At 38.6% G+C, this 19,191-nt stretch overlaps 1 protein-coding gene across 2 annotated transcripts; it reads left to right on the forward strand.

Annotated features, from left to right (window-relative positions):
* The first annotated feature begins 448 nt into the window (after positions 1–448).
* Positions 449–19,046, forward strand: myh7ba (myosin, heavy chain 7B, cardiac muscle, beta a). Of its 2 annotated transcripts, XM_065241269.1 has the most exons (42): positions 449–634; positions 875–978; positions 1,313–1,456; positions 1,925–2,081; positions 2,198–2,225; positions 2,462–2,558; positions 3,247–3,267; positions 3,350–3,442; positions 4,114–4,177; positions 4,274–4,372; positions 4,461–4,564; positions 4,668–4,806; positions 4,950–5,068; positions 5,261–5,410; positions 5,496–5,666; positions 5,754–5,933; positions 6,289–6,418; positions 6,515–6,591; positions 7,122–7,209; positions 7,754–7,871; positions 8,310–8,433; positions 8,515–8,651; positions 9,591–9,846; positions 10,829–11,071; positions 11,155–11,331; positions 11,414–11,559; positions 11,639–11,729; positions 11,805–12,194; positions 12,387–12,513; positions 14,162–14,280; positions 14,458–14,654; positions 14,725–15,074; positions 15,157–15,281; positions 16,215–16,330; positions 16,419–16,611; positions 16,694–16,897; positions 16,971–17,096; positions 17,176–17,346; positions 17,462–17,566; positions 17,681–17,776; positions 17,861–18,007; positions 18,795–19,046. In XM_065241269.1, the coding sequence occupies exons 1-42, from the start codon at positions 535–537 to the stop codon at positions 18,804–18,806; spliced, it is 5,835 nt and encodes a 1,944-aa protein (XP_065097341.1). In that variant the 5' UTR covers positions 449–534; the 3' UTR covers positions 18,807–19,046. The 2 variants fall into 2 exon arrangements, with proteins under 2 accessions (XP_065097341.1, XP_065097342.1); XM_065241270.2 differs by lacking the exons at positions 449–634; positions 875–978; positions 1,313–1,456; positions 2,462–2,558 and having other exon boundaries at positions 1,988–2,081.
* Positions 19,047–19,191: the final 145 nt, after the last annotated feature.

Consider the following 19,191-nt stretch of genomic DNA (forward strand, 5'->3'; position numbering starts at 1 on the left):
TTTGATATTAATACACGCCACTTAGTCCACATAAAGTAATGCTGTTATAAAAATAACCAAGCTTAGGTTTGGGTAAAGATAAAAATGCGACTTGCCCTTTTGTGTCAGTTTGGACCCACCGTAAGCACCAATAGGCGATGGAGGAGGTGACACATGATAATTTCTGTGACCGTGACCTTGGAGGAGATGATAAAAGAGGCCGGCCACTCCAGCCGTTCAGTCCGCCTTAAGGTCAGTTCCCTTCAACTCATTTCATTTGCTTTATATAATATTAATATCAATAATTAAATACATGCTTAAAAGTAAAAACTAAAACTTAAAAAAAAACTTTCTGTCAATCATGAAATTTATAACACACCCACTTTAACATCAATTAATCGATTTAAATTTTGAGTCGAAGAAATAATGATAAAAAAATTTATTTTAGTTTAAGTTTTTTTATATTTTTATTCTAAAGCAAAATATCTTTTTAAGGTGTCTTAAAAGTCAAGTTTTATTGCATCTTGGGGTGAGTAACGGAGCAGTGGATTTATCATGGCAAGACTCATGGATATAACGGAGTTTGGAGAAGCAGCTCCGTTTCTCCGCAGATCCGCCATGGAGATTTTGGAAGCGCACACTGCTGCGATTGATGGTAGTCTGCAGACAAAACATGTTCAGACTTCAACAAATGTTTTACAACGGATACAAGCACTATTCTCATTTGAAAAAGTTTTACGCGTCGGCTTTTAGTCCTTTAAGTGCATGTTGCTTAATGTTTTAAAGGGCATGTCAAAAAGAATGTAGCATGAAATCTTGGATGTAAAACAAAGAAACAAAAAACTTTGTGAGCAACTGGAGATTTTCTACTGACTGCAGCCTCTTTTGTGCGCAGGAAAGAAACGCGCTTGGATACCAGATGACAAAGACGCGTATATTGAGATTGAAATCAAGGAGATCAATGGTGACAAAGTTACTGTTGAGACGACGGACGGAAAGGTGAGACTTACAGTTTGCAAAACTCTTGTATTTTCTTTGTTGTATTTTGTTTTTATGGACAAACCCAAATGTTGGTTTAAATGATCCTATAAATGTCCATATTTTACGCAGCACTTTTTAAATAAAGTGTCACATACGATTGGTAATGTATAAACAATTTCCCACATATAAATGTAATGATTGCAGGATAGGCCAAGATAATTAAATATTTTTTTAATGTTAATGCCTGAGATATAAGGGTAAAATTTTTAATATTTCATGCTTTTAAAATTTAGTCGACCTCTCTCGTTTTTTTTTTTGACCCTGTGCTTGTAAACATCTCTCAATCCTACAGTGTCTCACTGTCAGTCAGGATGACATTCAACAGATGAACCCTCCCAAATTTGACATGATAGAGGACATGGCTATGCTCACCCACCTGAATGAAGCTTCGGTGCTCTCTAATCTGCAGAGGCGATACAGCAGTTGGATGATCTATGTCGGTACCATCACACCACAGCTCAAAGCAAAGAAAAGATCTGCCCTTTCTCACTAATCTTTGATGCCACAAATAACCTGACCTGAGCATTAAACATAGAGGACTGGCACTATTCATAGTACCTTACAGTCACAGTAATGAATTTATCACTTGCCTTTGCCAAGAGACAAATACAAGTGAATTCCCAAGAGGCGTGTCCATTATAACTTTCACTGTCAAATGACATCCCTATAATGTCATCACAGAGAGGTTATTGATTCTTGAAGAGGTTACGTGAATTTATTATACAACCTTGATATATTTGTAAATGATTGACATCAAAATTCTGTCACTTTATCTTGGATTTCACAGGCCCTGCTTGTCATATTACAAAAGGCTGTTACATTTTAATACTTTATAAGTGTTATTTGTCCTTAATTGATTCCTGAGATTAATCCAGCTGTTTATTTTCTCTTACTCTCATGGCAGACTTACTCTGGGCTGTTCTGTGTAACGGTGAATCCATATAAATGGCTCCCCGTCTACACGGCCCCTGTGGTGGCCGCCTACAAAGGCAAACGCCGGTCTGAGGTTCCACCTCATATCTATTCGATTGCCGACAATGCCTACAATGACATGCTGATGAGTGAGTATTAATGCAAAGAATGCATGTCTCCTTGCTCTTTACATTGTCAGACAGTTAGTCTGGTCAGGAAAGCCTTTTATGATCTGAAAAGAATGTGTTATTGTCTCTCCAAACAGATCGTGAGAATCAGTCCATGCTAATCACGTAAGTTTGGAAATGTACATACATTATACACAATAGTTGGAACCAAACACATATATTCAGTCTGGTTTTATTAAAAAAATGCAATGATAAACCGAGGACATCATTGAGAAGTAATCTATTTTTTGGATTATATTTTTCTTGAATTTTCCAACAGTGATTTTCTATATATGCAATTTTTCTTTCTTTTTCATTTTTTAAATATGTTTTATCCCTCAATGATTTCTTGATGCTCATAGCGGAGAATCCGGTGCTGGCAAAACAGTTAACACGAAACGTGTAATTCAGTATTTTGCCATAGTAGCAGCTCTGGGTGAGGCACAGACTAAAAAAGGAGTAAGACACAAAGCTCTCTCGGTTTTCCTCACATCATTTCCCTCTTCTTTTTTTCAGTCAGCATTTTTTGACCTCCCATGCTGTTTGTCATGTCACTCTAGGTGTCCTATTTATCTATTTTAATGTTTTATTGGACATCTAGAGTGAGGTTTAACTAATTCCTCCGTCTGCATACGTCTTTGCAGTTTTCCCAAATGTGGAGTAAACTTGATTCCCCTTGTCTTTAAAAGTTTTACCCCAACCCATCAACTCCTGCATTTTTCCTCCATTTTTCCTCAGTTTTCATTTTGTGTCAAAGCTGTGCTTAACAATTTTGTTTCTTGGTTTCACCCAGGCAAAGTTTTGTTTTTGAGCCTCTTTTTTGTCTTTATTTTTTATCCATTTTTTTCATTCTGGCTCTTATCATGTATCATTGTCAAATACTTGTTTTTGATGTGAGCTAACATCAATATCATTCTTTTATGAATTAGAATTGACATTTTTGGTTTTTGATTTTTTTTGTAATTTTATTCATCTACATTTTGAAGATACCAAATATTAACTTACCTAAAAGTATAAAACTTTAAATGGACCATTCATAAAATATTACACTATATAATTAAGCTGTTCAATATATACCTTTGTCTGTTTAATAGAGTTATATACATCTTCTGAAACAACTATCTTATTTTTTTTATTTTTTTTAAAGGGTCCTGCCACTAAAGCAAAGGTGAGTATTTTAGCATAGGCATACTGTCCACATTAAAACAAATTAGCTGCCAAAATCACATTTATAAAAATATCTTTCCCAGGGTACTTTAGAGGACCAAATCATTGAAGCTAATCCAGCAATGGAGGCTTTTGGGAATGCCAAAACACTGAGGAATGACAACTCATCCCGTTTTGTAAGTAACTGTCGACATATAAACCATCATATTAGAGAAACAGATACTGCAGTGGCTGCATTTTATAATTGATATTAAAGGGGCCATGGCATGAAAATCTGAATTTTCCATGTTTAAGTGCTATGATTGGGTCCCCAGTGCTTCTATCAACCTAGAAAATGTGAAAAAGATCAACCCAGTAACTTATTTTTGGTAAATCATTCTCTTCAAGCATGTGAAAAAATAGATGTCATAAGGAGCACTTATTATAATAATACCACCCCTTAATACCAGAAAAAGAGAGAGAGAGAGAGAGAGAGAGAGAGAGAGAGAGAAAATAATTCACAGCACAATTGAGTTTCAATTGCAACAAACCACTATCATTGTGATCACTGTTTGCACTTCATCCACTCATTTGCATTTAAAAGGACACACCCAAAACGGCACATTTTTGCACACACCTACAAAGTGGCAAATTTAACATATTATAATAAATTATTTATATGGTATTTTGAGCTAAAACTTCACATATGTGCTCTGGGGACACCAAAGAGTTATTTTACATATTAAAAAAGTCTTGTCCCATGGCCCCTTTAATATTGGCGTTAATGGGTTTGGCTTTGATTACAATCGTATGTGTCTTATAATAATAGTTATTAATATAGAATATTTTACTGTATTTTCCTCCATAGGGAAAGTTCATCCGAATCCATTTTGGACCAACAGGGAAACTGGCTTCGGCTGATATTGACATCTGTACATAACTGGTTCAAAGACCGTTTATATTTATACAGTTTTTGTCATTCTAAAATAAAAAACTGCAGTGATTTTTAAACTGCATTATTTTTGTAGATCTCTTGGAAAAATCCAGAGTGATATTTCAGCAACCCGGAGAGCGTAGCTACCACATTTACTACCAGATCATGTCGCAGAAGAAACCTGAACTTCTTGGTAAGATGACGGACTGCAACAATCAAGCAACATTCGATTTCTTACCGATTTACTATTAAACACCAGATCTCCTTTCTCTAAATTTCAGACATGCTCCTGGTCTCTTCAAATCCTTATGACTACCACTTCTGCTCCCAAGGAGTGACAACAGTGGAGACCATGGACGATGGGCAGGAGCTTGTGGCTACTGATGTAAACTTATATGTTATTCTTAATTGACTGCACATTTATTAATAAAGGGTGCAACGGTTAAAAAGCACATTTATTTTTATTAACATGTTTGTCTTTGCTCCAGCATGCAATGGACATCCTAGGCTTTATTCCAGAAGAAAAGTATGGCTGCTATAAAATAGTAGGTGCCATCATGCACTTTGGGAACATGAAGTTTAAGCAGAAACAGCGTGAGGAGCAAGCGGAGGCTGACGGCACTGAAAGTGAGTGTGAAGCCAAAAGCAGATCTATGTTTTTGCCTGTAACCAGTAATGCACATTAAAATTTTACATTTATACATTAAGAAGATGCTTTAATCCAGCTCAATGCAAAATTGATTATGGCAACATATATTCCGATTTTTCAGGTGCTGATAAGGCTTCCTTTCTGATGGGTGTTAGCTCAGCTGACCTCATAAAAGGTCTTTTACACCCTAGGGTCAAGGTGGGCAATGAGTATGTTGTTAAAGGACAGAATGTTGAACAGGTGAGTCAATTTGTCTGCTTGCAGCCTAGTATTATTGCATTGAAGCCACTGATATTTACCGTTGATCTACGCTAAGATAAAAGGAGTAATGCAGTCTGAGCAATCAGCCTGGTATCTAGGCAACTGTTGCAATCCATGTGAATGACAGCTGTGCTTTCCATGTGCTTCACACACATTGTGTGGCTCCATCAGGTTAACTATGCAGTGGGAGCTTTGGCCAAAGCCACTTACGACCGCATGTTCAAGTGGTTGGTGGGGCGTATAAATAAAACGCTCTACACCTCTTTGCCACGCCAGTTCTTTATCGGGGTCCTGGACATCGCCGGCTTCGAGATATTCGAGGTAAGTGACTCTTGAAATTCCACACGGCGCTTATCTAGATTTCCATCCGTGCCATGCCCATCTGTCATGTGGTTTCTCTCAACAGCTCAACAGCTTCGAGCAGCTCTGCATCAACTTCACTAATGAGAAACTGCAACAGTTTTTCAACCACCACATGTTCATTCTGGAGCAGGAGGAATACAAAAGAGAAGGGATAGAGTGGACCTTCATTGACTTTGGCCTTGACCTTCAAGCCTGCATTGACCTCATAGAGAAAGTACAAACTTTTTTCACAAAATGCACATTTGATTACTATAGTATGAATTGTGGATTGTAAACTAATGTCATTTTTTGTCTTCGTTAGCCTTTAGGAATTATGTCCATCCTTGAAGAGGAGTGCATGTTCCCTAAAGCCACCGACAGCAGCTTCAAGGCGAAGCTGTTTGATAACCACATTGGCAAGTCCGCCAATTTCCAAAAACCAAGGCCTGACAAAAAGAGAAAATATGAGGCTCATTTTGAGCTGGTGCACTATGCAGGAGTGGTGAGTTTGTATCAGAAGATCCAAGGTTAAAGATGTTTAAAGTAGATTTTGAATAGTTAAAAAATGGTCCCAAGATGTCACTGGGGTGATACCCTTTTAAAAAGGTTCATATATGTACCATTTAGGTATACATTTGGTATCAATATGCACCTTTGAAGTACTAATATGCACTCTTTGGTACCAATATACCCCTCTAAGGTATTAAAATGTACTTTTTAGGGTGCAAAGGTGGACTTTTTGACATGGTACTGTCCCATTGATAGCTAGGGAACAATGTACATGAACTGCACATTTTAGATGATTTTCATACACTAGATATTGTTAACGGCAATATCTACTTTTATATGATTTACAGGTGCCATACAATATTTATGGCTGGCTAGACAAAAACAAGGACCCTCTGAATGAAACGGTGGTGATTTGTTTCCAGAAATCATCCAATAAGCTTCTGGCGAGTCTGTATGAGAATTACACCATGTCTGATGGTAAACAAGCCAAACATCCTCTGATCCTGAATGTTGAAATTCCTTTTTTACACCCATAACGCACCATTCTAAATTTAACTTAGTATTTCCTTTCAGGCTCTGACACAAAGACAGGAGCCAAAGAAAAGAGGAGAAAGGGGGCTTCCTTCCAGACAGTGTCACAGCTACACAAGGTGGGAATAAATTCCCAGATTTTACTGCTTCTGCCTACAAGGGTTCCCACACATTATGAAAAAAGAACCTTATGAACTTTACAGTCGTTCATGTTTACAGGTTTAATTTCATTTAGGTAAGAAAATCAATTTACAGTCAGAGATTACCGTAGATTTCAGTTTGCATGATGGGTGTCAATCTTCTGATTAAAAAGATTTAAGTGATACTTATTAGATTTCAAATGTCCCCTAATGAAAAGTACTGAGAGGGAGCCAGTTAAGACTTGCAGTGATGTTTAGAGAAATGAACACATGAACATCACTTTAAGTCTGTGCTGGTTCCTATTCTAACTATTTCCACTTTGAGCATCAACAATTTAAGGTAAGTCTTTAGGAACATACTGTAGCTGGCATTATGTGTCACCATTTCTATTTGCTATCACTGTATTTGATTTATGAGATGTAGAATTTGGAGACTTCCCGTTTGTGCAGTTTGATTGTCATCTTGTATTGGCTCATTGTGTGCTTAATTTCCTCTCCTCCAACCACAGGAGAACCTGAACAAACTGATGACTAACCTGCGAAGCACTCAGCCCCATTTTGTGCGCTGCATCATCCCCAATGAGACCAAGACTCCAGGTCCTGTCAATCACTTGAGTATTTTAACTCAAAAGGGCCATGGCATGAAAATTTGACTATTTCCATGTTTAAGTGCTATAATTGGGTTCCTAGTGCTTCTATTAACCTAGAAAATGTGAAAAAAGATCAACCCAGTAAATTAGTTTTGGTAAACCATTCTCTGCAAGCACATGAAAAATTAGGTCATTGAAATTTGGCCCATCCAACCATGGCACTGCCATTTAGAGAAAGAGAGAGAGAAAATAATTCCCATCACAATTGAGTTTCAATTGCAACAAACCACCATCATTGCGATCAGTGTTTGAATTTCATCAACTCATTTGCATTGTAAAAGAAACACCCAAAATGCCACAAAGTGTTTGAATAAATTATCTATATGGTATTTTTAAGCTAAAACTTCACATGTGTACTCTGGGAACACCAAAGATTTATTTTACATTTTATCAAAGTCTTGTGACATGGCCCCTTTAATAAAAAACACTTTATGGCAATCAGTTAGTATTACAGAGCAAAGTTTAACATTATTTTTTCATCCTTTGTGTAGGGGTCATGGATGCTTTCCTAGTGCTGCATCAGCTCCGTTGCAATGGAGTACTGGAGGGCATTCGGATTTGCAGGAAGGGATTTCCAAACAGAATCATCTATGCTGATTTCAAACAACGGTGGGTGAAGCTTCCTTATTAGCGCACATTGTCGAGTACAAGAAAAGTGCATATGGAAATTATTATTGTAATGCAAAATAAGTCTTTAATTCCCATAACTAAAATAAATTAAACATTGCCGCACGGTAAATGCATTAGTTACAGGGTATAAAATGTAAAAAAATTTGTAATGTTATACAGTGTGCATAATAAAAATAGTGCATGAGTATAAACAGTGAGGATATGCTAGGCTGTACAAGGGGATTCAGGGAGCTAGTACTGTTTATTAGTGCCGTTTATAGACCCTGTTACTAGACCAAGGATGGGAGGATGCATGAGTCTTTGGCAGAGGAGGAGGTGTGCCCCAAAATTGTTGTGGGCCCCTCGAACCTGTTGGCCCCTTGAATTTTATCTTTCATCTTAATGGTCCTGGGAATAACTTTGTTGTTCATTTTAAAGGTATCGCATTTTGAACCCTCACGCAATCCCTGACGATACATTTGTGGACAGCAGAAAGGCCGCCGAGAAGCTGTTAGCTTCACTGGATCTTGATTATAATCAGTATAAATTTGGACACACTAAGGCAAGTTGGTGTCAGGCTTTCAACCAACTGCTTTGAGCCACAGACTACATAAATCAAACAGTCTGTATATCTACCCTATAGGTGTTCTTCAAGGCTGGTCTGCTTGGACACCTGGAGGAGTTGAGGGACCAGCGTCTGGCTAAAATCCTCACGCTGCTACAAGCCGCCAGCCGTGGCAAGATCATGAGGATGGAGCTACAAAAGATGACAGAGAGGAAGTAAGATCAGACTTCTTCTGATGAAGTGATCCAAAGCTGTTTTTCATCCAAAACCCTGTTTACAGTTCACCAATGCTTCGTTTCTTAAAATCCAAATGCAATATTTTGAGTCCCAAAACACACTTGAGTCCAACAGGTTCACTCTTAATGAAGTAAGCAAAAGCTCACGTAACACGATACTTCTCAACCCTAAACATATGATAGGGTATTTCAGGGCCATATTGATGAAGTGTGTGAGGTGTGTGTCTTCAAACATGCATTTGTCCGTGTTCATGTGTGGTCAAGACCCAGCTCACACGGTCCGACACACCGAAACATGTGAACGTCTCTAATCCCCGTCTATGATCTCCACCCTTTGCCTTTATTTGACAATGCAGACGGTGTCTTTAAAGCTCAAAGGGTCACATGGCAGCTGCTCAGCCCCCACTAAAAATACAAGGCAACCTTCACAAGGGCTGTTTTGCCAAGGCGCCTGTGCCGCTAAAGAACCACATTGAAAGCATATCTGCACACTGGCAAAGGATTAAAGCCAATGGTCCAGCAGAAGGCCTCAGTTTCTAAATAAATATTAGGCACTTCGCCTTTCGGGTGCATGGCCTAGGGCACAGAGGCATGGCAGCTATTTGATCAGACTGGATTCTTCGACCATCGCTGCTATCATCCGCAAACATGTAACCACAGCAGTGCAACAGCAAACACATGACTTCAAAGTCACACCAGTAATAGACTAACTAAAATGGGCTTCATTTTATTCATTCATGGACATAAGCCAGTGGGTCATAAGGGGGTGACATAGTCTTCCAATGATGCATTCATATTAGTTTGTGGTTGGTTTCATGGGGGTGGTACAGTTTTTTTTTTTTTTTTTTTGCGGTTTAATGTATGAATTATTTTTGTGATATAAATGTGAATCCACATGGGATTTTGTCTTGTTATAAGGAATGCACTGATGATCATTCAGTGGAATATTCGGGCTTTCAACTTTGTAAAGAACTGGCTATGGATGAAGCTGTTCTTTAAAATCAAACCGCTGCTGAGAAGTGCGGCCTCGGAGAAAGAGCTGGCCGCTCTGAAAGAGGAGTTCCTGAAGCTAAAAGAGGCTTTTGAGAAATCAGAGTCCAAACGTAAGGAGCTGGAGGAGAAACAGGTCAGCCTGATCCAAGAGAAGAATGACCTTTCCCTGCAGCTTCAGGCCGTGAGTATCACACGTTATCAGTTCAAGTGACAAACATCAGATGATATTTGCCCATAAACACCACCTAAATAGTTGCAGCTCCTGGAAAAATTTCACTTTTTCTTGTATTGCATTAAGGATCCAAAAGATCTTTAACATGGCCTTACTCAATGTCAGTATTAAAGATATCAAGATTATAATTTCACAAAATGCTCTTTAGATTATGTAGGATGATTTTATGTACAAAACAGTAAATTACTTAAAGGGACACTGCACTTTTTTGTAAATTTGCTCATTTTCCAGCTCCTCTAGAGTTAAATATTAGAATTTAACCGTTTGGAATCCATTCAGCCGATCTCCAGGTCTGGCGTTACCACTTTTAGCATAGTTTAGCATAAATCATTGAATCTGATTAGACCATTAGCATTATCCTCAAAAATAACCAAAGAGTTTCCATATTTTTCCTATTTTAAACTTGACCCTTCTGTAGTTCCATCGTGTACTAAGACCGACAGAAAATTAAAAGTTGCGATTTTCTAGGCTGATATGGCTAGGCACTATACTCTCATTCTGCCGTAATAATCAAGGACTTTGCTGCTGTAACATGGCTGCAGGAGGCACAATGATATTACGCAGCAGCCGAAAATAGTCCTCTTAGTATCTTTCAATAGCAGGGGACTATTTTCAGGCACGATGTAATTACAGAAGAGTCAAGTTTAAAATAGGAAAAATAGCAAAACTTTTTGATAATTTTTTTATGCGCAATGCTAATGGTCTAATCAGATTCTATGGATTGTGCTAAGCTATGCTAAAAGTGGTACTGCCAGACCCGGAGATTTCCTGAATGGATTCCAAAATGGTAAAAATTAATTGTTTAACTCTAGGGGAGCTGGAAAATGAAAAACATTTTTTTAAAGTGGAGTGTTCCTTTAAGCTGGGGATCATCTAGGTTGATAATGTAATCCTTTAAAATCTTCACGGTTCTTCTCTGATTCCTCTACAGGAGCAAGATAACCTTGCAGATGCAGAGGAACGATGTGACCTCCTTATCAAGACCAAGATCCAGCTAGAGGCCAAAGTGAAAGAGATGAGTGAACGTCTGGAAGATGAGGAAGAGATGAACGCCACCATTCTTGCAAAGAAACGCAAGCTGGAGGATGAGTGTACAGAACTTAAGAAAGACATTGATGACTTGGAGATAACCTTAGCCAAGGTGGAGAAGGAAAAGCATGCCACTGAGAACAAGGTGAGCATGTTATGCTGACGAAACGTAAAGATCGAGCCTGTTTGTTGAATTCTTGAGAACCTCATAACTGTCCCTTTTTCTAGGTGAAGAATCTGATTGAAGAAATGGCAGCTTTGGATGAAGCAATCCTAAAGCTTACCAAAGAGAAGAAAGCCTTGCAGGAGAGTCACCAGCAGGCTTTGGATGACTTGCAGACTGAAGAAGACAAGGTCAACACTCTCTCTAAGGCCAAGGCTAAGTTGGAGCAACAAGTAGATGATGTAAGTCCATACGGTGTTTATAGGACTCTGGACCAAACAGATGAAGAATGAGTTAGTAATGCACTTTAATCTCATGTTTTAGCTGGAGGGGTCTTTGGAGCAGGAAAAGAAATTGCGAATGGATCTGGAACGGGTGAGACGCAAACTAGAGGGGGATCTTAAACTGGCTATGGAATCTCTCATGGACTTGGAAAATGACAAACAGCAATTAGATGAAAAGCTTAAAAAGTATGATTATGACAGCACGTCATATTATAAACCATTCAACCTCTGCCAAAGCATCAACAAATCTGTTTTCAATTTGTAGGAAAGATTTTGAAATGAACCAGATCAGTGCAAAGATCGAAGATGAGCAAGCCTTAATAATTCAACTTCAAAAGAGGATCAAGGAACTGCAGGTAGGTCAAACTAGACCCTTTACGATCTCTCCATCATAGTGTATTTTACACAACGTTCCTTCACCTCACCCCCAGGCTCGTATCGAGGAACTTGAGGAGGAACTGGAGGCAGAACGTTCCACCCGAGCCAAAATGGAGAAACAGCGATGTGATGCAGCCAAAGAGCTGGAAGACATCAGCGAGCGTCTGGAGGAAGCAGGAGGTGCCACCTCTGTCCAGATAGAGATGAACAAGAAGCGCGAGGCGGACTTTCTAAAGCTCCGTCGTGACCTGGAGGAGACCATGCTTCACCACGAGGCCATGACTGCCGCGCTGCGCAAGAAGCAAGCTGACAGCGTGGCCGAACTGAGTGAGCAAATTGACAGCCTCCAGCGTGTCAAACAGAAGCTGGAGAAGGAAAGAAGCGAGGCCAAGATGGAAGCTGATGACCTCACCTCCAATTTAGAGCAGCTGGCAAAAAGCAAGGTGGAAAATATGAGCCACATTGCATCACGGTCTTACATTCTGATCTAATTTAACTAACGTTAAGTTAGCGGTGACTTTTTTTTAAACCAAGGGGCGATTTTAATTCAGGAGCTGATTTCACCCTAGCTGAATTTTGAAAATATTTCAGCTGGCTGGATTTTGCACCCTCTCATTTTGGATATCCGGTTACAGGCCAACACAGAGAAAATGTGCCGCATGTATGAGGACCAGCTGAGTGAGTCCAAAGCTAAAGCAGAAGAACTTCAAAGGCAGCTCAGTGACACAAACACACAGCGAGCCCGTGCTCAGGCTGAAAGCGGTATGCCAATAAACTACACTGTTACTGAATGCATTCAACCTTCAATTCAATGTTCAAATTCACACTCCACTTTCATATGAACATTTCCTGATAATTTACTCACCCCCATGTCATCCAATATGTTTATGTCTGTCTTTCTTTCTTCAGTCAAAAAGAAAATAAGTTTCCTGAGGAAAACATTCCAGGATTTTTCTCCATACAGTGGACTTAGGAATTAGGCCCAACGGTTTAAAGGTCCAAATTGCATTTTAAATGCAGCTTCAAAGGGCTCTACACTGCAAAAAACGACTTTCTTACTTAGTACTTTGTCTTGTTTTCAGTAGAAATATTAAAAAATTCTTAAATCAAGATGTATTTTCTTGATGAGCAAATGATCTAAGAAAATAACTCTAGTTTTAACACAAAACATATCAAATTTAAGTGAATTTGTTCTTAAAACAAGCAAAAAAATCAATGGAATAAGAATTTTAAAAAAATAATACAAGAAAAATTCAGCAAAAAATGTCTTATTCCATTGGCAGATTTTTTTGCTTGTTTTAAGCACAAATTCGTTTAAATTTGATATGTTTTGTCTAAAAACTATAGACTTATTTTCTTAGGTCATTTGCTCATCAAGAAAATACATCTTGATTTAAGAATTGTTAAATATTTCTACTGAAAACAAGACAAAAATACTAAGTAAGAAAGTCATTTTTTTGCAGTGTAAACGATCCCAACCAAGGCATAAGGGTCTTATCTAGCAAAACGATTGTCGTAACCCTAACCCTAGGGCTCAATTGAAGCCCACTATATGGAGAAAAATCTTGGATTTTTTTCTCAAAAAAAAAAGACAGGAAGAAAGACATAAACATGTTGGATGACATGGGCGTGAGTACATTAACAGGAAATTTTCTTATGAAGGAGACTAATCTTGTTACTATGCAGATTATGGCTGTCAAAAGATTAATTGCATCAGATCCAAAATAAAAGTTTGTTTTTGCACAATATAACATGTATTTGCATACTGCTACAATAAACTCATACAAGTATATACACAAACTTTTTTTGTATGCGATTAATCGCGATTTAATCTTTTGACAGCCCTCGTGCAGATTCAGTAGTATTTAAGTAAATACACTGCAAAAATTACTTTCAAGAAAAACTTTTCTCAATATTTTTATCTTATTTTCAGTTTAAAATTCTTAAATTAAGATGCTTTTTCTTGATGAGCAAAACGACCCAAGAAAATAAATATAGTTTAGACCAAAAATATCAAATCAAAAGTGATTTTGTGCATAAAACAAGTAAAAAATCTGCCAATGGGGTAAGCAAATTTTTCTTGAATTTTTCTTGAATTTAGTGTTTTTTTTGTGATTTTTTTTTTTTTGTTTTGCATCAAGAAAAAGCATCTTAAATTAAGAATTGTTTGATATTTTTGCTGAAAACAAGACAAAAATACTAAGAAAAGTTTTACTTGAAAATAATTTTTTGCAGTGTATAACCTGTGGTGCTTTTGAAACATTGCTCTGTCTATCTGTTTGCCCAATAGGTAGATAAAAGGGAGTTTTTGGGGAGCAGAAATTCCTTCACCTTTAACCACAACTCCTGAGACATCTATGAATTGGCTATGGGTAGGAACTTTACTAAAATCTTTTGTGTATATTTACAGCTGAGCTGGGCAGAAAGCTTGAGGAGCGAGATTCTCTGGTATCCCAACTTCAGCGTACAAAGAACACACTCACCCAGAACATTGAGGAGCTGAAGAGACAGTTGGATGAAGAAAGCAAGGTAATAGAAACTGAGCAGAAATTATATTTTTCCTCTAATACCACATTGAATATTTTGGCTTTAATCTATCAATAGTGCAAAAGTTGCAATTTTCTATAATAACAAAGCTTGTTGTAGCCTAAGACTTTTGCACAGTAATGTATCTGATTTGGCTTCAAAGTTGATTTTTTTACCCAGGCAAAGAATGGCCTGGCTCATGCCTTTCAGTCCTCTCGACATGACTGTGATCTACTAAGAGAGCAGTATGATGAAGAGCAAGAGAACAAATCCGAGCTGCAGCGTGCCCTGTCCAAGGCAAATGTGGAGGTTGCCCAGTGGAGGACCAAGTATGAGACGGATGCCATCCAGAAGACAGAAGAACTCGAGGAAGCAAAGTGAGTGTGCGCAAACTAATGCAGCCTTTGTGGTACGATATAAAACTCAATCTATCACTAAACTTGACAGGAAGAAGTTGGCCGTTCGCCTCCAAGAGGCTGAGGAACACGTCGAGGCATCGAATGCCAAGTGCTCCTCTCTTGAAAAGACCAAACATAGGCTGCAGGCAGAGATCGAGGACCTGATGGTGGATCTGGAGCGATCGAATGCTGCCGCAGCTGCCTTGGATAAGAAGCAGCGTCAATTTGATAAGATTCTTGCAGAATGGAGGCAGAAATACGAGGAGTGTCAGTCCGAGCTGGAGGCTTCACAGAAAGAGTCTCGCAATTTGAGCACCGAGCTCTTTAAACTCAAGAACTCTTATGAGGAGGCTCTGGATCACCTGGAGACCATCAAGAGGGAGAATAAAAATCTTCAGGGTGTGTTTAGGAAAGAAAAATCATATGTATATGAAACATTCCAAAAATGATGGTGATGATCAATGCCTTTTGTTTTTGACAGAGGAAATTTCTGACCTGACTGACCAAATCAGTCAGGGTGGGAAGACCATTCATGAACTTGAGAAGATCAAGAAGAGCTTGGATATAGAGAAGAGTGAGATTCAAGCAGCACTAGAAGAGGCTGAAGTAAATCTGCTTTACAACATTTTAGTTTGAGACTTGGGTTAGATAAGTCACACTCAAAGATGAGTGACTTTAGATGACCCCGATTTTCAATTTTTGGAGAAAATTATTAAAGGGACACTCCACCTTTTTTTTTTGAAAATATGCTCATTTTCTAGCTCCCTTAGAATTAAACATTTGATTTTTTTTGTTTGGAATCCATTCAGCTGATCTCCAGGTCTGGCGGTACCACTTTTAGCATAGCACAGCATAATCCATTGAATCTGATTAGACCATTAGCATCGTGCTAAAAAATAACCAAAGAGTTTCGATATTTTTCCTAATTCAATCTTGACTCTTCTGTAGTTACACCATGTATTAAGACCGACGGAAAATTAAAAGTTGCGATTTTCTAGGCAGATATGGCTAAGCACTATACTCTCATTCTGGCGTAATAATCAAGGACTTTGCTGCCGTAACATGGTTGCAGCAGGCGTAGTGATATTTCACAGTGCCCAAAATATTCCCCTGCTATTGAAAGTAACCAAGGGGACTATTTTCGAACAGTGCGTAATATCATTGCGCATGTTACAGCAGTAAAGTCCTTGATTATTACGCCAGAATGAGAGTATAGTTCCTACTCATATTTCCTAGAAAATTGCAACTTTAATTTTCCATTGGTCTTAGTACACAATGTAACTGCAGAAGAGTCAAGTTTTAAATAGGAAAAATATCGAAACTCTTTGGTTATTTTTTTTGCGCGATGCTAATGGTCTAATCAGATTCAATGGATTGTGCTAAGCTATGCTAAAAGTGGTACCGCCAGACATGGAGATCAGCTGAATGGATTCCAAAACGGTAAAAATTAAACGTTTAACTCTAGGGGAGCTGGAATATGAGTGTCCTTTTAACTGTACTGACTTGACTTATACTTAAAACTTTGTTTTTGTATTTCAGGGCACCCTTGAGCACGAGGAGAGTAAGACTCTTCGTATACAGCTGGAGCTCAACCAGATCAAAGCAGACATTGATAGGAAGCTGGCTGAGAAAGACGAGGAAATTGACAATCTCCGGTGAGCTCAACTTAATGAAATGCAACAATAGACAGATTCATGACTAATAAGAAAGACTGACCAGTATACTTACCTTTCTTTACTTAAGGCGTAACCATCAGCGTGCCATTGAGTCGATGCAAACCACCCTCGATGCAGAATCCAAAGCCCGTAATGAAGCCCTCAGGGTGAAGAAGAAGATGGAGGGAGACCTGAATGAGATGGAGATTCAGCTGAACCATGCAAACCGCTCGGCCACCGAGTCCCAAAAAATGGTCCGCAACCTGCAGACACAGATAAAGGTAAATTAAATAGCTCTGTAACTTCTAATCCCCAAAATCTAAAACTTGACCTGTAATGCAAATATTGTGTTCAAATTTAAAGGACCTTCAGATAGAGTTGGATGAGGTCATTCACAAGAATGAAGAACTGAAGGAACAAGTTGCTGTCACTGAACGCAGGAACAACCTCTTGACTGCTGAGGTGGAGGAATTGAGAACCCAGTTGGAGCAGAACGACCGTGCCCGCAAACTGGCTGAATATGAGCTCCTGGAAACCACCGAGAGAGTAAACCTTCTGCACTCCCAGGTAAGATTTGGCAAAAGGCAGATTTTTCTTTACAATACTTTCCTTTAGTAATCCCAGCATTCTGCCTTTCCAGAACACCTCACTGCTCAACCAGAAGAAAAAGTTGGAGAACGATCTCAGCATGTTGTCCACCGAAGTGGATGACGCTGTTCAGGAGTGCCGAAATGCAGAAGAGAAAGCCAAAAAGGCCATTACTGATGTGAGTAGTATCCATGTAGAACTTGATATAGAGATGCTTTTTGGTAAAGATATGTTGTGTTTACGCTTTCAACATCAAGGCTGCCATGATGGCAGAAGAGCTCAAGAAAGAACAAGACACAAGCTCCCACCTAGAACGCATGAAGAAGAACATGGAGCAAACCATCAAGGATCTGCAGATGCGTCTGGATGAGGCTGAGCAGATTGCTTTAAAAGGGGGCAAGAAGCAAATCCAGAAACTGGAAAGCAGGGTAGCAAAGGGTTTAGAGATACCAAATACATAAATTTTATAAACTTTATCCTCATTTAGATACATTTTCTATACTCACTGATGTACAAGATGTATGTGTACTCTTCCTTCTCAAGATCAGAGACATGGAGAGCGAACTGGAATCGGAGCAGAAAAAAAGCAATGAATTCCAGAAGGGAGTTCGCAAATACGAGCGAAGGATCAAGGAGCTCACTTACCAGGTGATTTGATATAACATCAAGTATATGAATTTAGACTTTATGGTTGCTGCCATTACATGTGTTGTGCAATTCTGCAAAGAATAAAGCTTGTGGTGCCATCTGCTGTTTCTGCAGACCGAGGAGGACAGGAAGAATATTAGCCGCCTTCAAGAGCTTATAGACAAGCTGCAGGCAAAAGTGAAGTCCTTCAAGAGACAAGCAGAGGAGGCAGTAAGTCTATAATGTTTATAACACACACATCACAGCAGAAATCTGAATACTACAATAACACATATCATGATGATTGTGTTATAGGAGGAACAAGCCAATACAAACCTGACCAAGTATAAGAAGATACAACATGACCTGGATGATGCTGAAGAAAGAGCCGAGATAGCAGAGTCGCAAGTGAATAAGCTTCGTACCCGCACCAGAGACCCGGGCAGTAAGGCCAGCCCAAAGGCATGTAAATCACTTTAAAAGAAAACGCCACCATTTTTAAAAAGTTTACTGTGTTCTTACCTCAACCTAGATGAATTAATACATCCCTGTCTTTTTTCAATGCGTGCACTTAATCTTTGTACAGCGCGTCGTGAATGTGTTAGCAATTAGCCTAGCCCCATTCATTCCTTAGGATCCAAACAGGGATGAATTTAGAAGCCACCAAACACTTCCATGTTTTCCCTATTTAAAGACCGAGTAGTTACATAGGTAAGTATGGTGGCACAAAATAAAACGTGGCGCTTTTTTTAAGCGGATAAAAAATTAGTAACATCATCATTCCCGACTACTTCCCCTCTCGCTCAAACTTCCGTCAATATTACTGCACCCGAGGTCGAAGTGCTGCAAACTAAGTGCTCTTCTTAAAAATATAGTTCTCATTTTTACCCACTTAAAAAATCGCCAAGTTTTATTTTTTTGCCACCATTCTTACTTGTGTAACTACTCGTGTAACAGTCTTTAAATAGGGAAAACATGGAAGTGTTTGGTGGCTTCTAAATTCATTCCTGATTGGATCCTAAGGAATGAATGGGGCTAGGCTAAATGCTTACACATTCACAACGCACTGTACAAAGATTAAGTGCACGCTTTGAATAAAGATAGGGATGTATTAATTTGTCAAAGTTGAGGTAAGAACATAGTAAAATATTGAAAAACGGTGGTGTTTTCCTTTAACGTTGAATATTGATCTTTAGTTTTTGGAGTACATTAATATAAATTGTCATGTTTGTGCTTTCACCTATTACAGCTTGCAGAATGAAGATGCAGGTACCCTCATCCCAACAGTTTTGTGTGACTGTGACTGTGAAGTACAACTTCATGAAAACAAGGAATTTAAATTTCAAATTGTGTATTTACTTACGGTTAAAAAATAGCACTCTGGTTTTAGCAAAACTGTATACAAAATATGCAAACTCTGTTAATAAAGTAAAACGAGGTCTTTCAAAACTCAAGACAGCAGACGACTGGCCTGAAGTCATCTGCTATCTGGGAAAGGCTATTATGTAGTATGTGTGATTAATTTCACAATGCCAAAAAAACATACTAACACAAACAACTCAAGCAAAAAACACTTTCTTTAAAAATAAAGAAAATTGCAAATCACGTTTTGCTTTGCATTTCATACCTAAAGTGTGTTTCTGCAG

This window comes from Paramisgurnus dabryanus, chromosome 14 (genome assembly GCF_030506205.2).
Source record: "Paramisgurnus dabryanus chromosome 14, PD_genome_1.1, whole genome shotgun sequence".
Lineage (NCBI taxonomy): Eukaryota > Metazoa > Chordata > Actinopteri > Cypriniformes > Cobitidae > Paramisgurnus > Paramisgurnus dabryanus.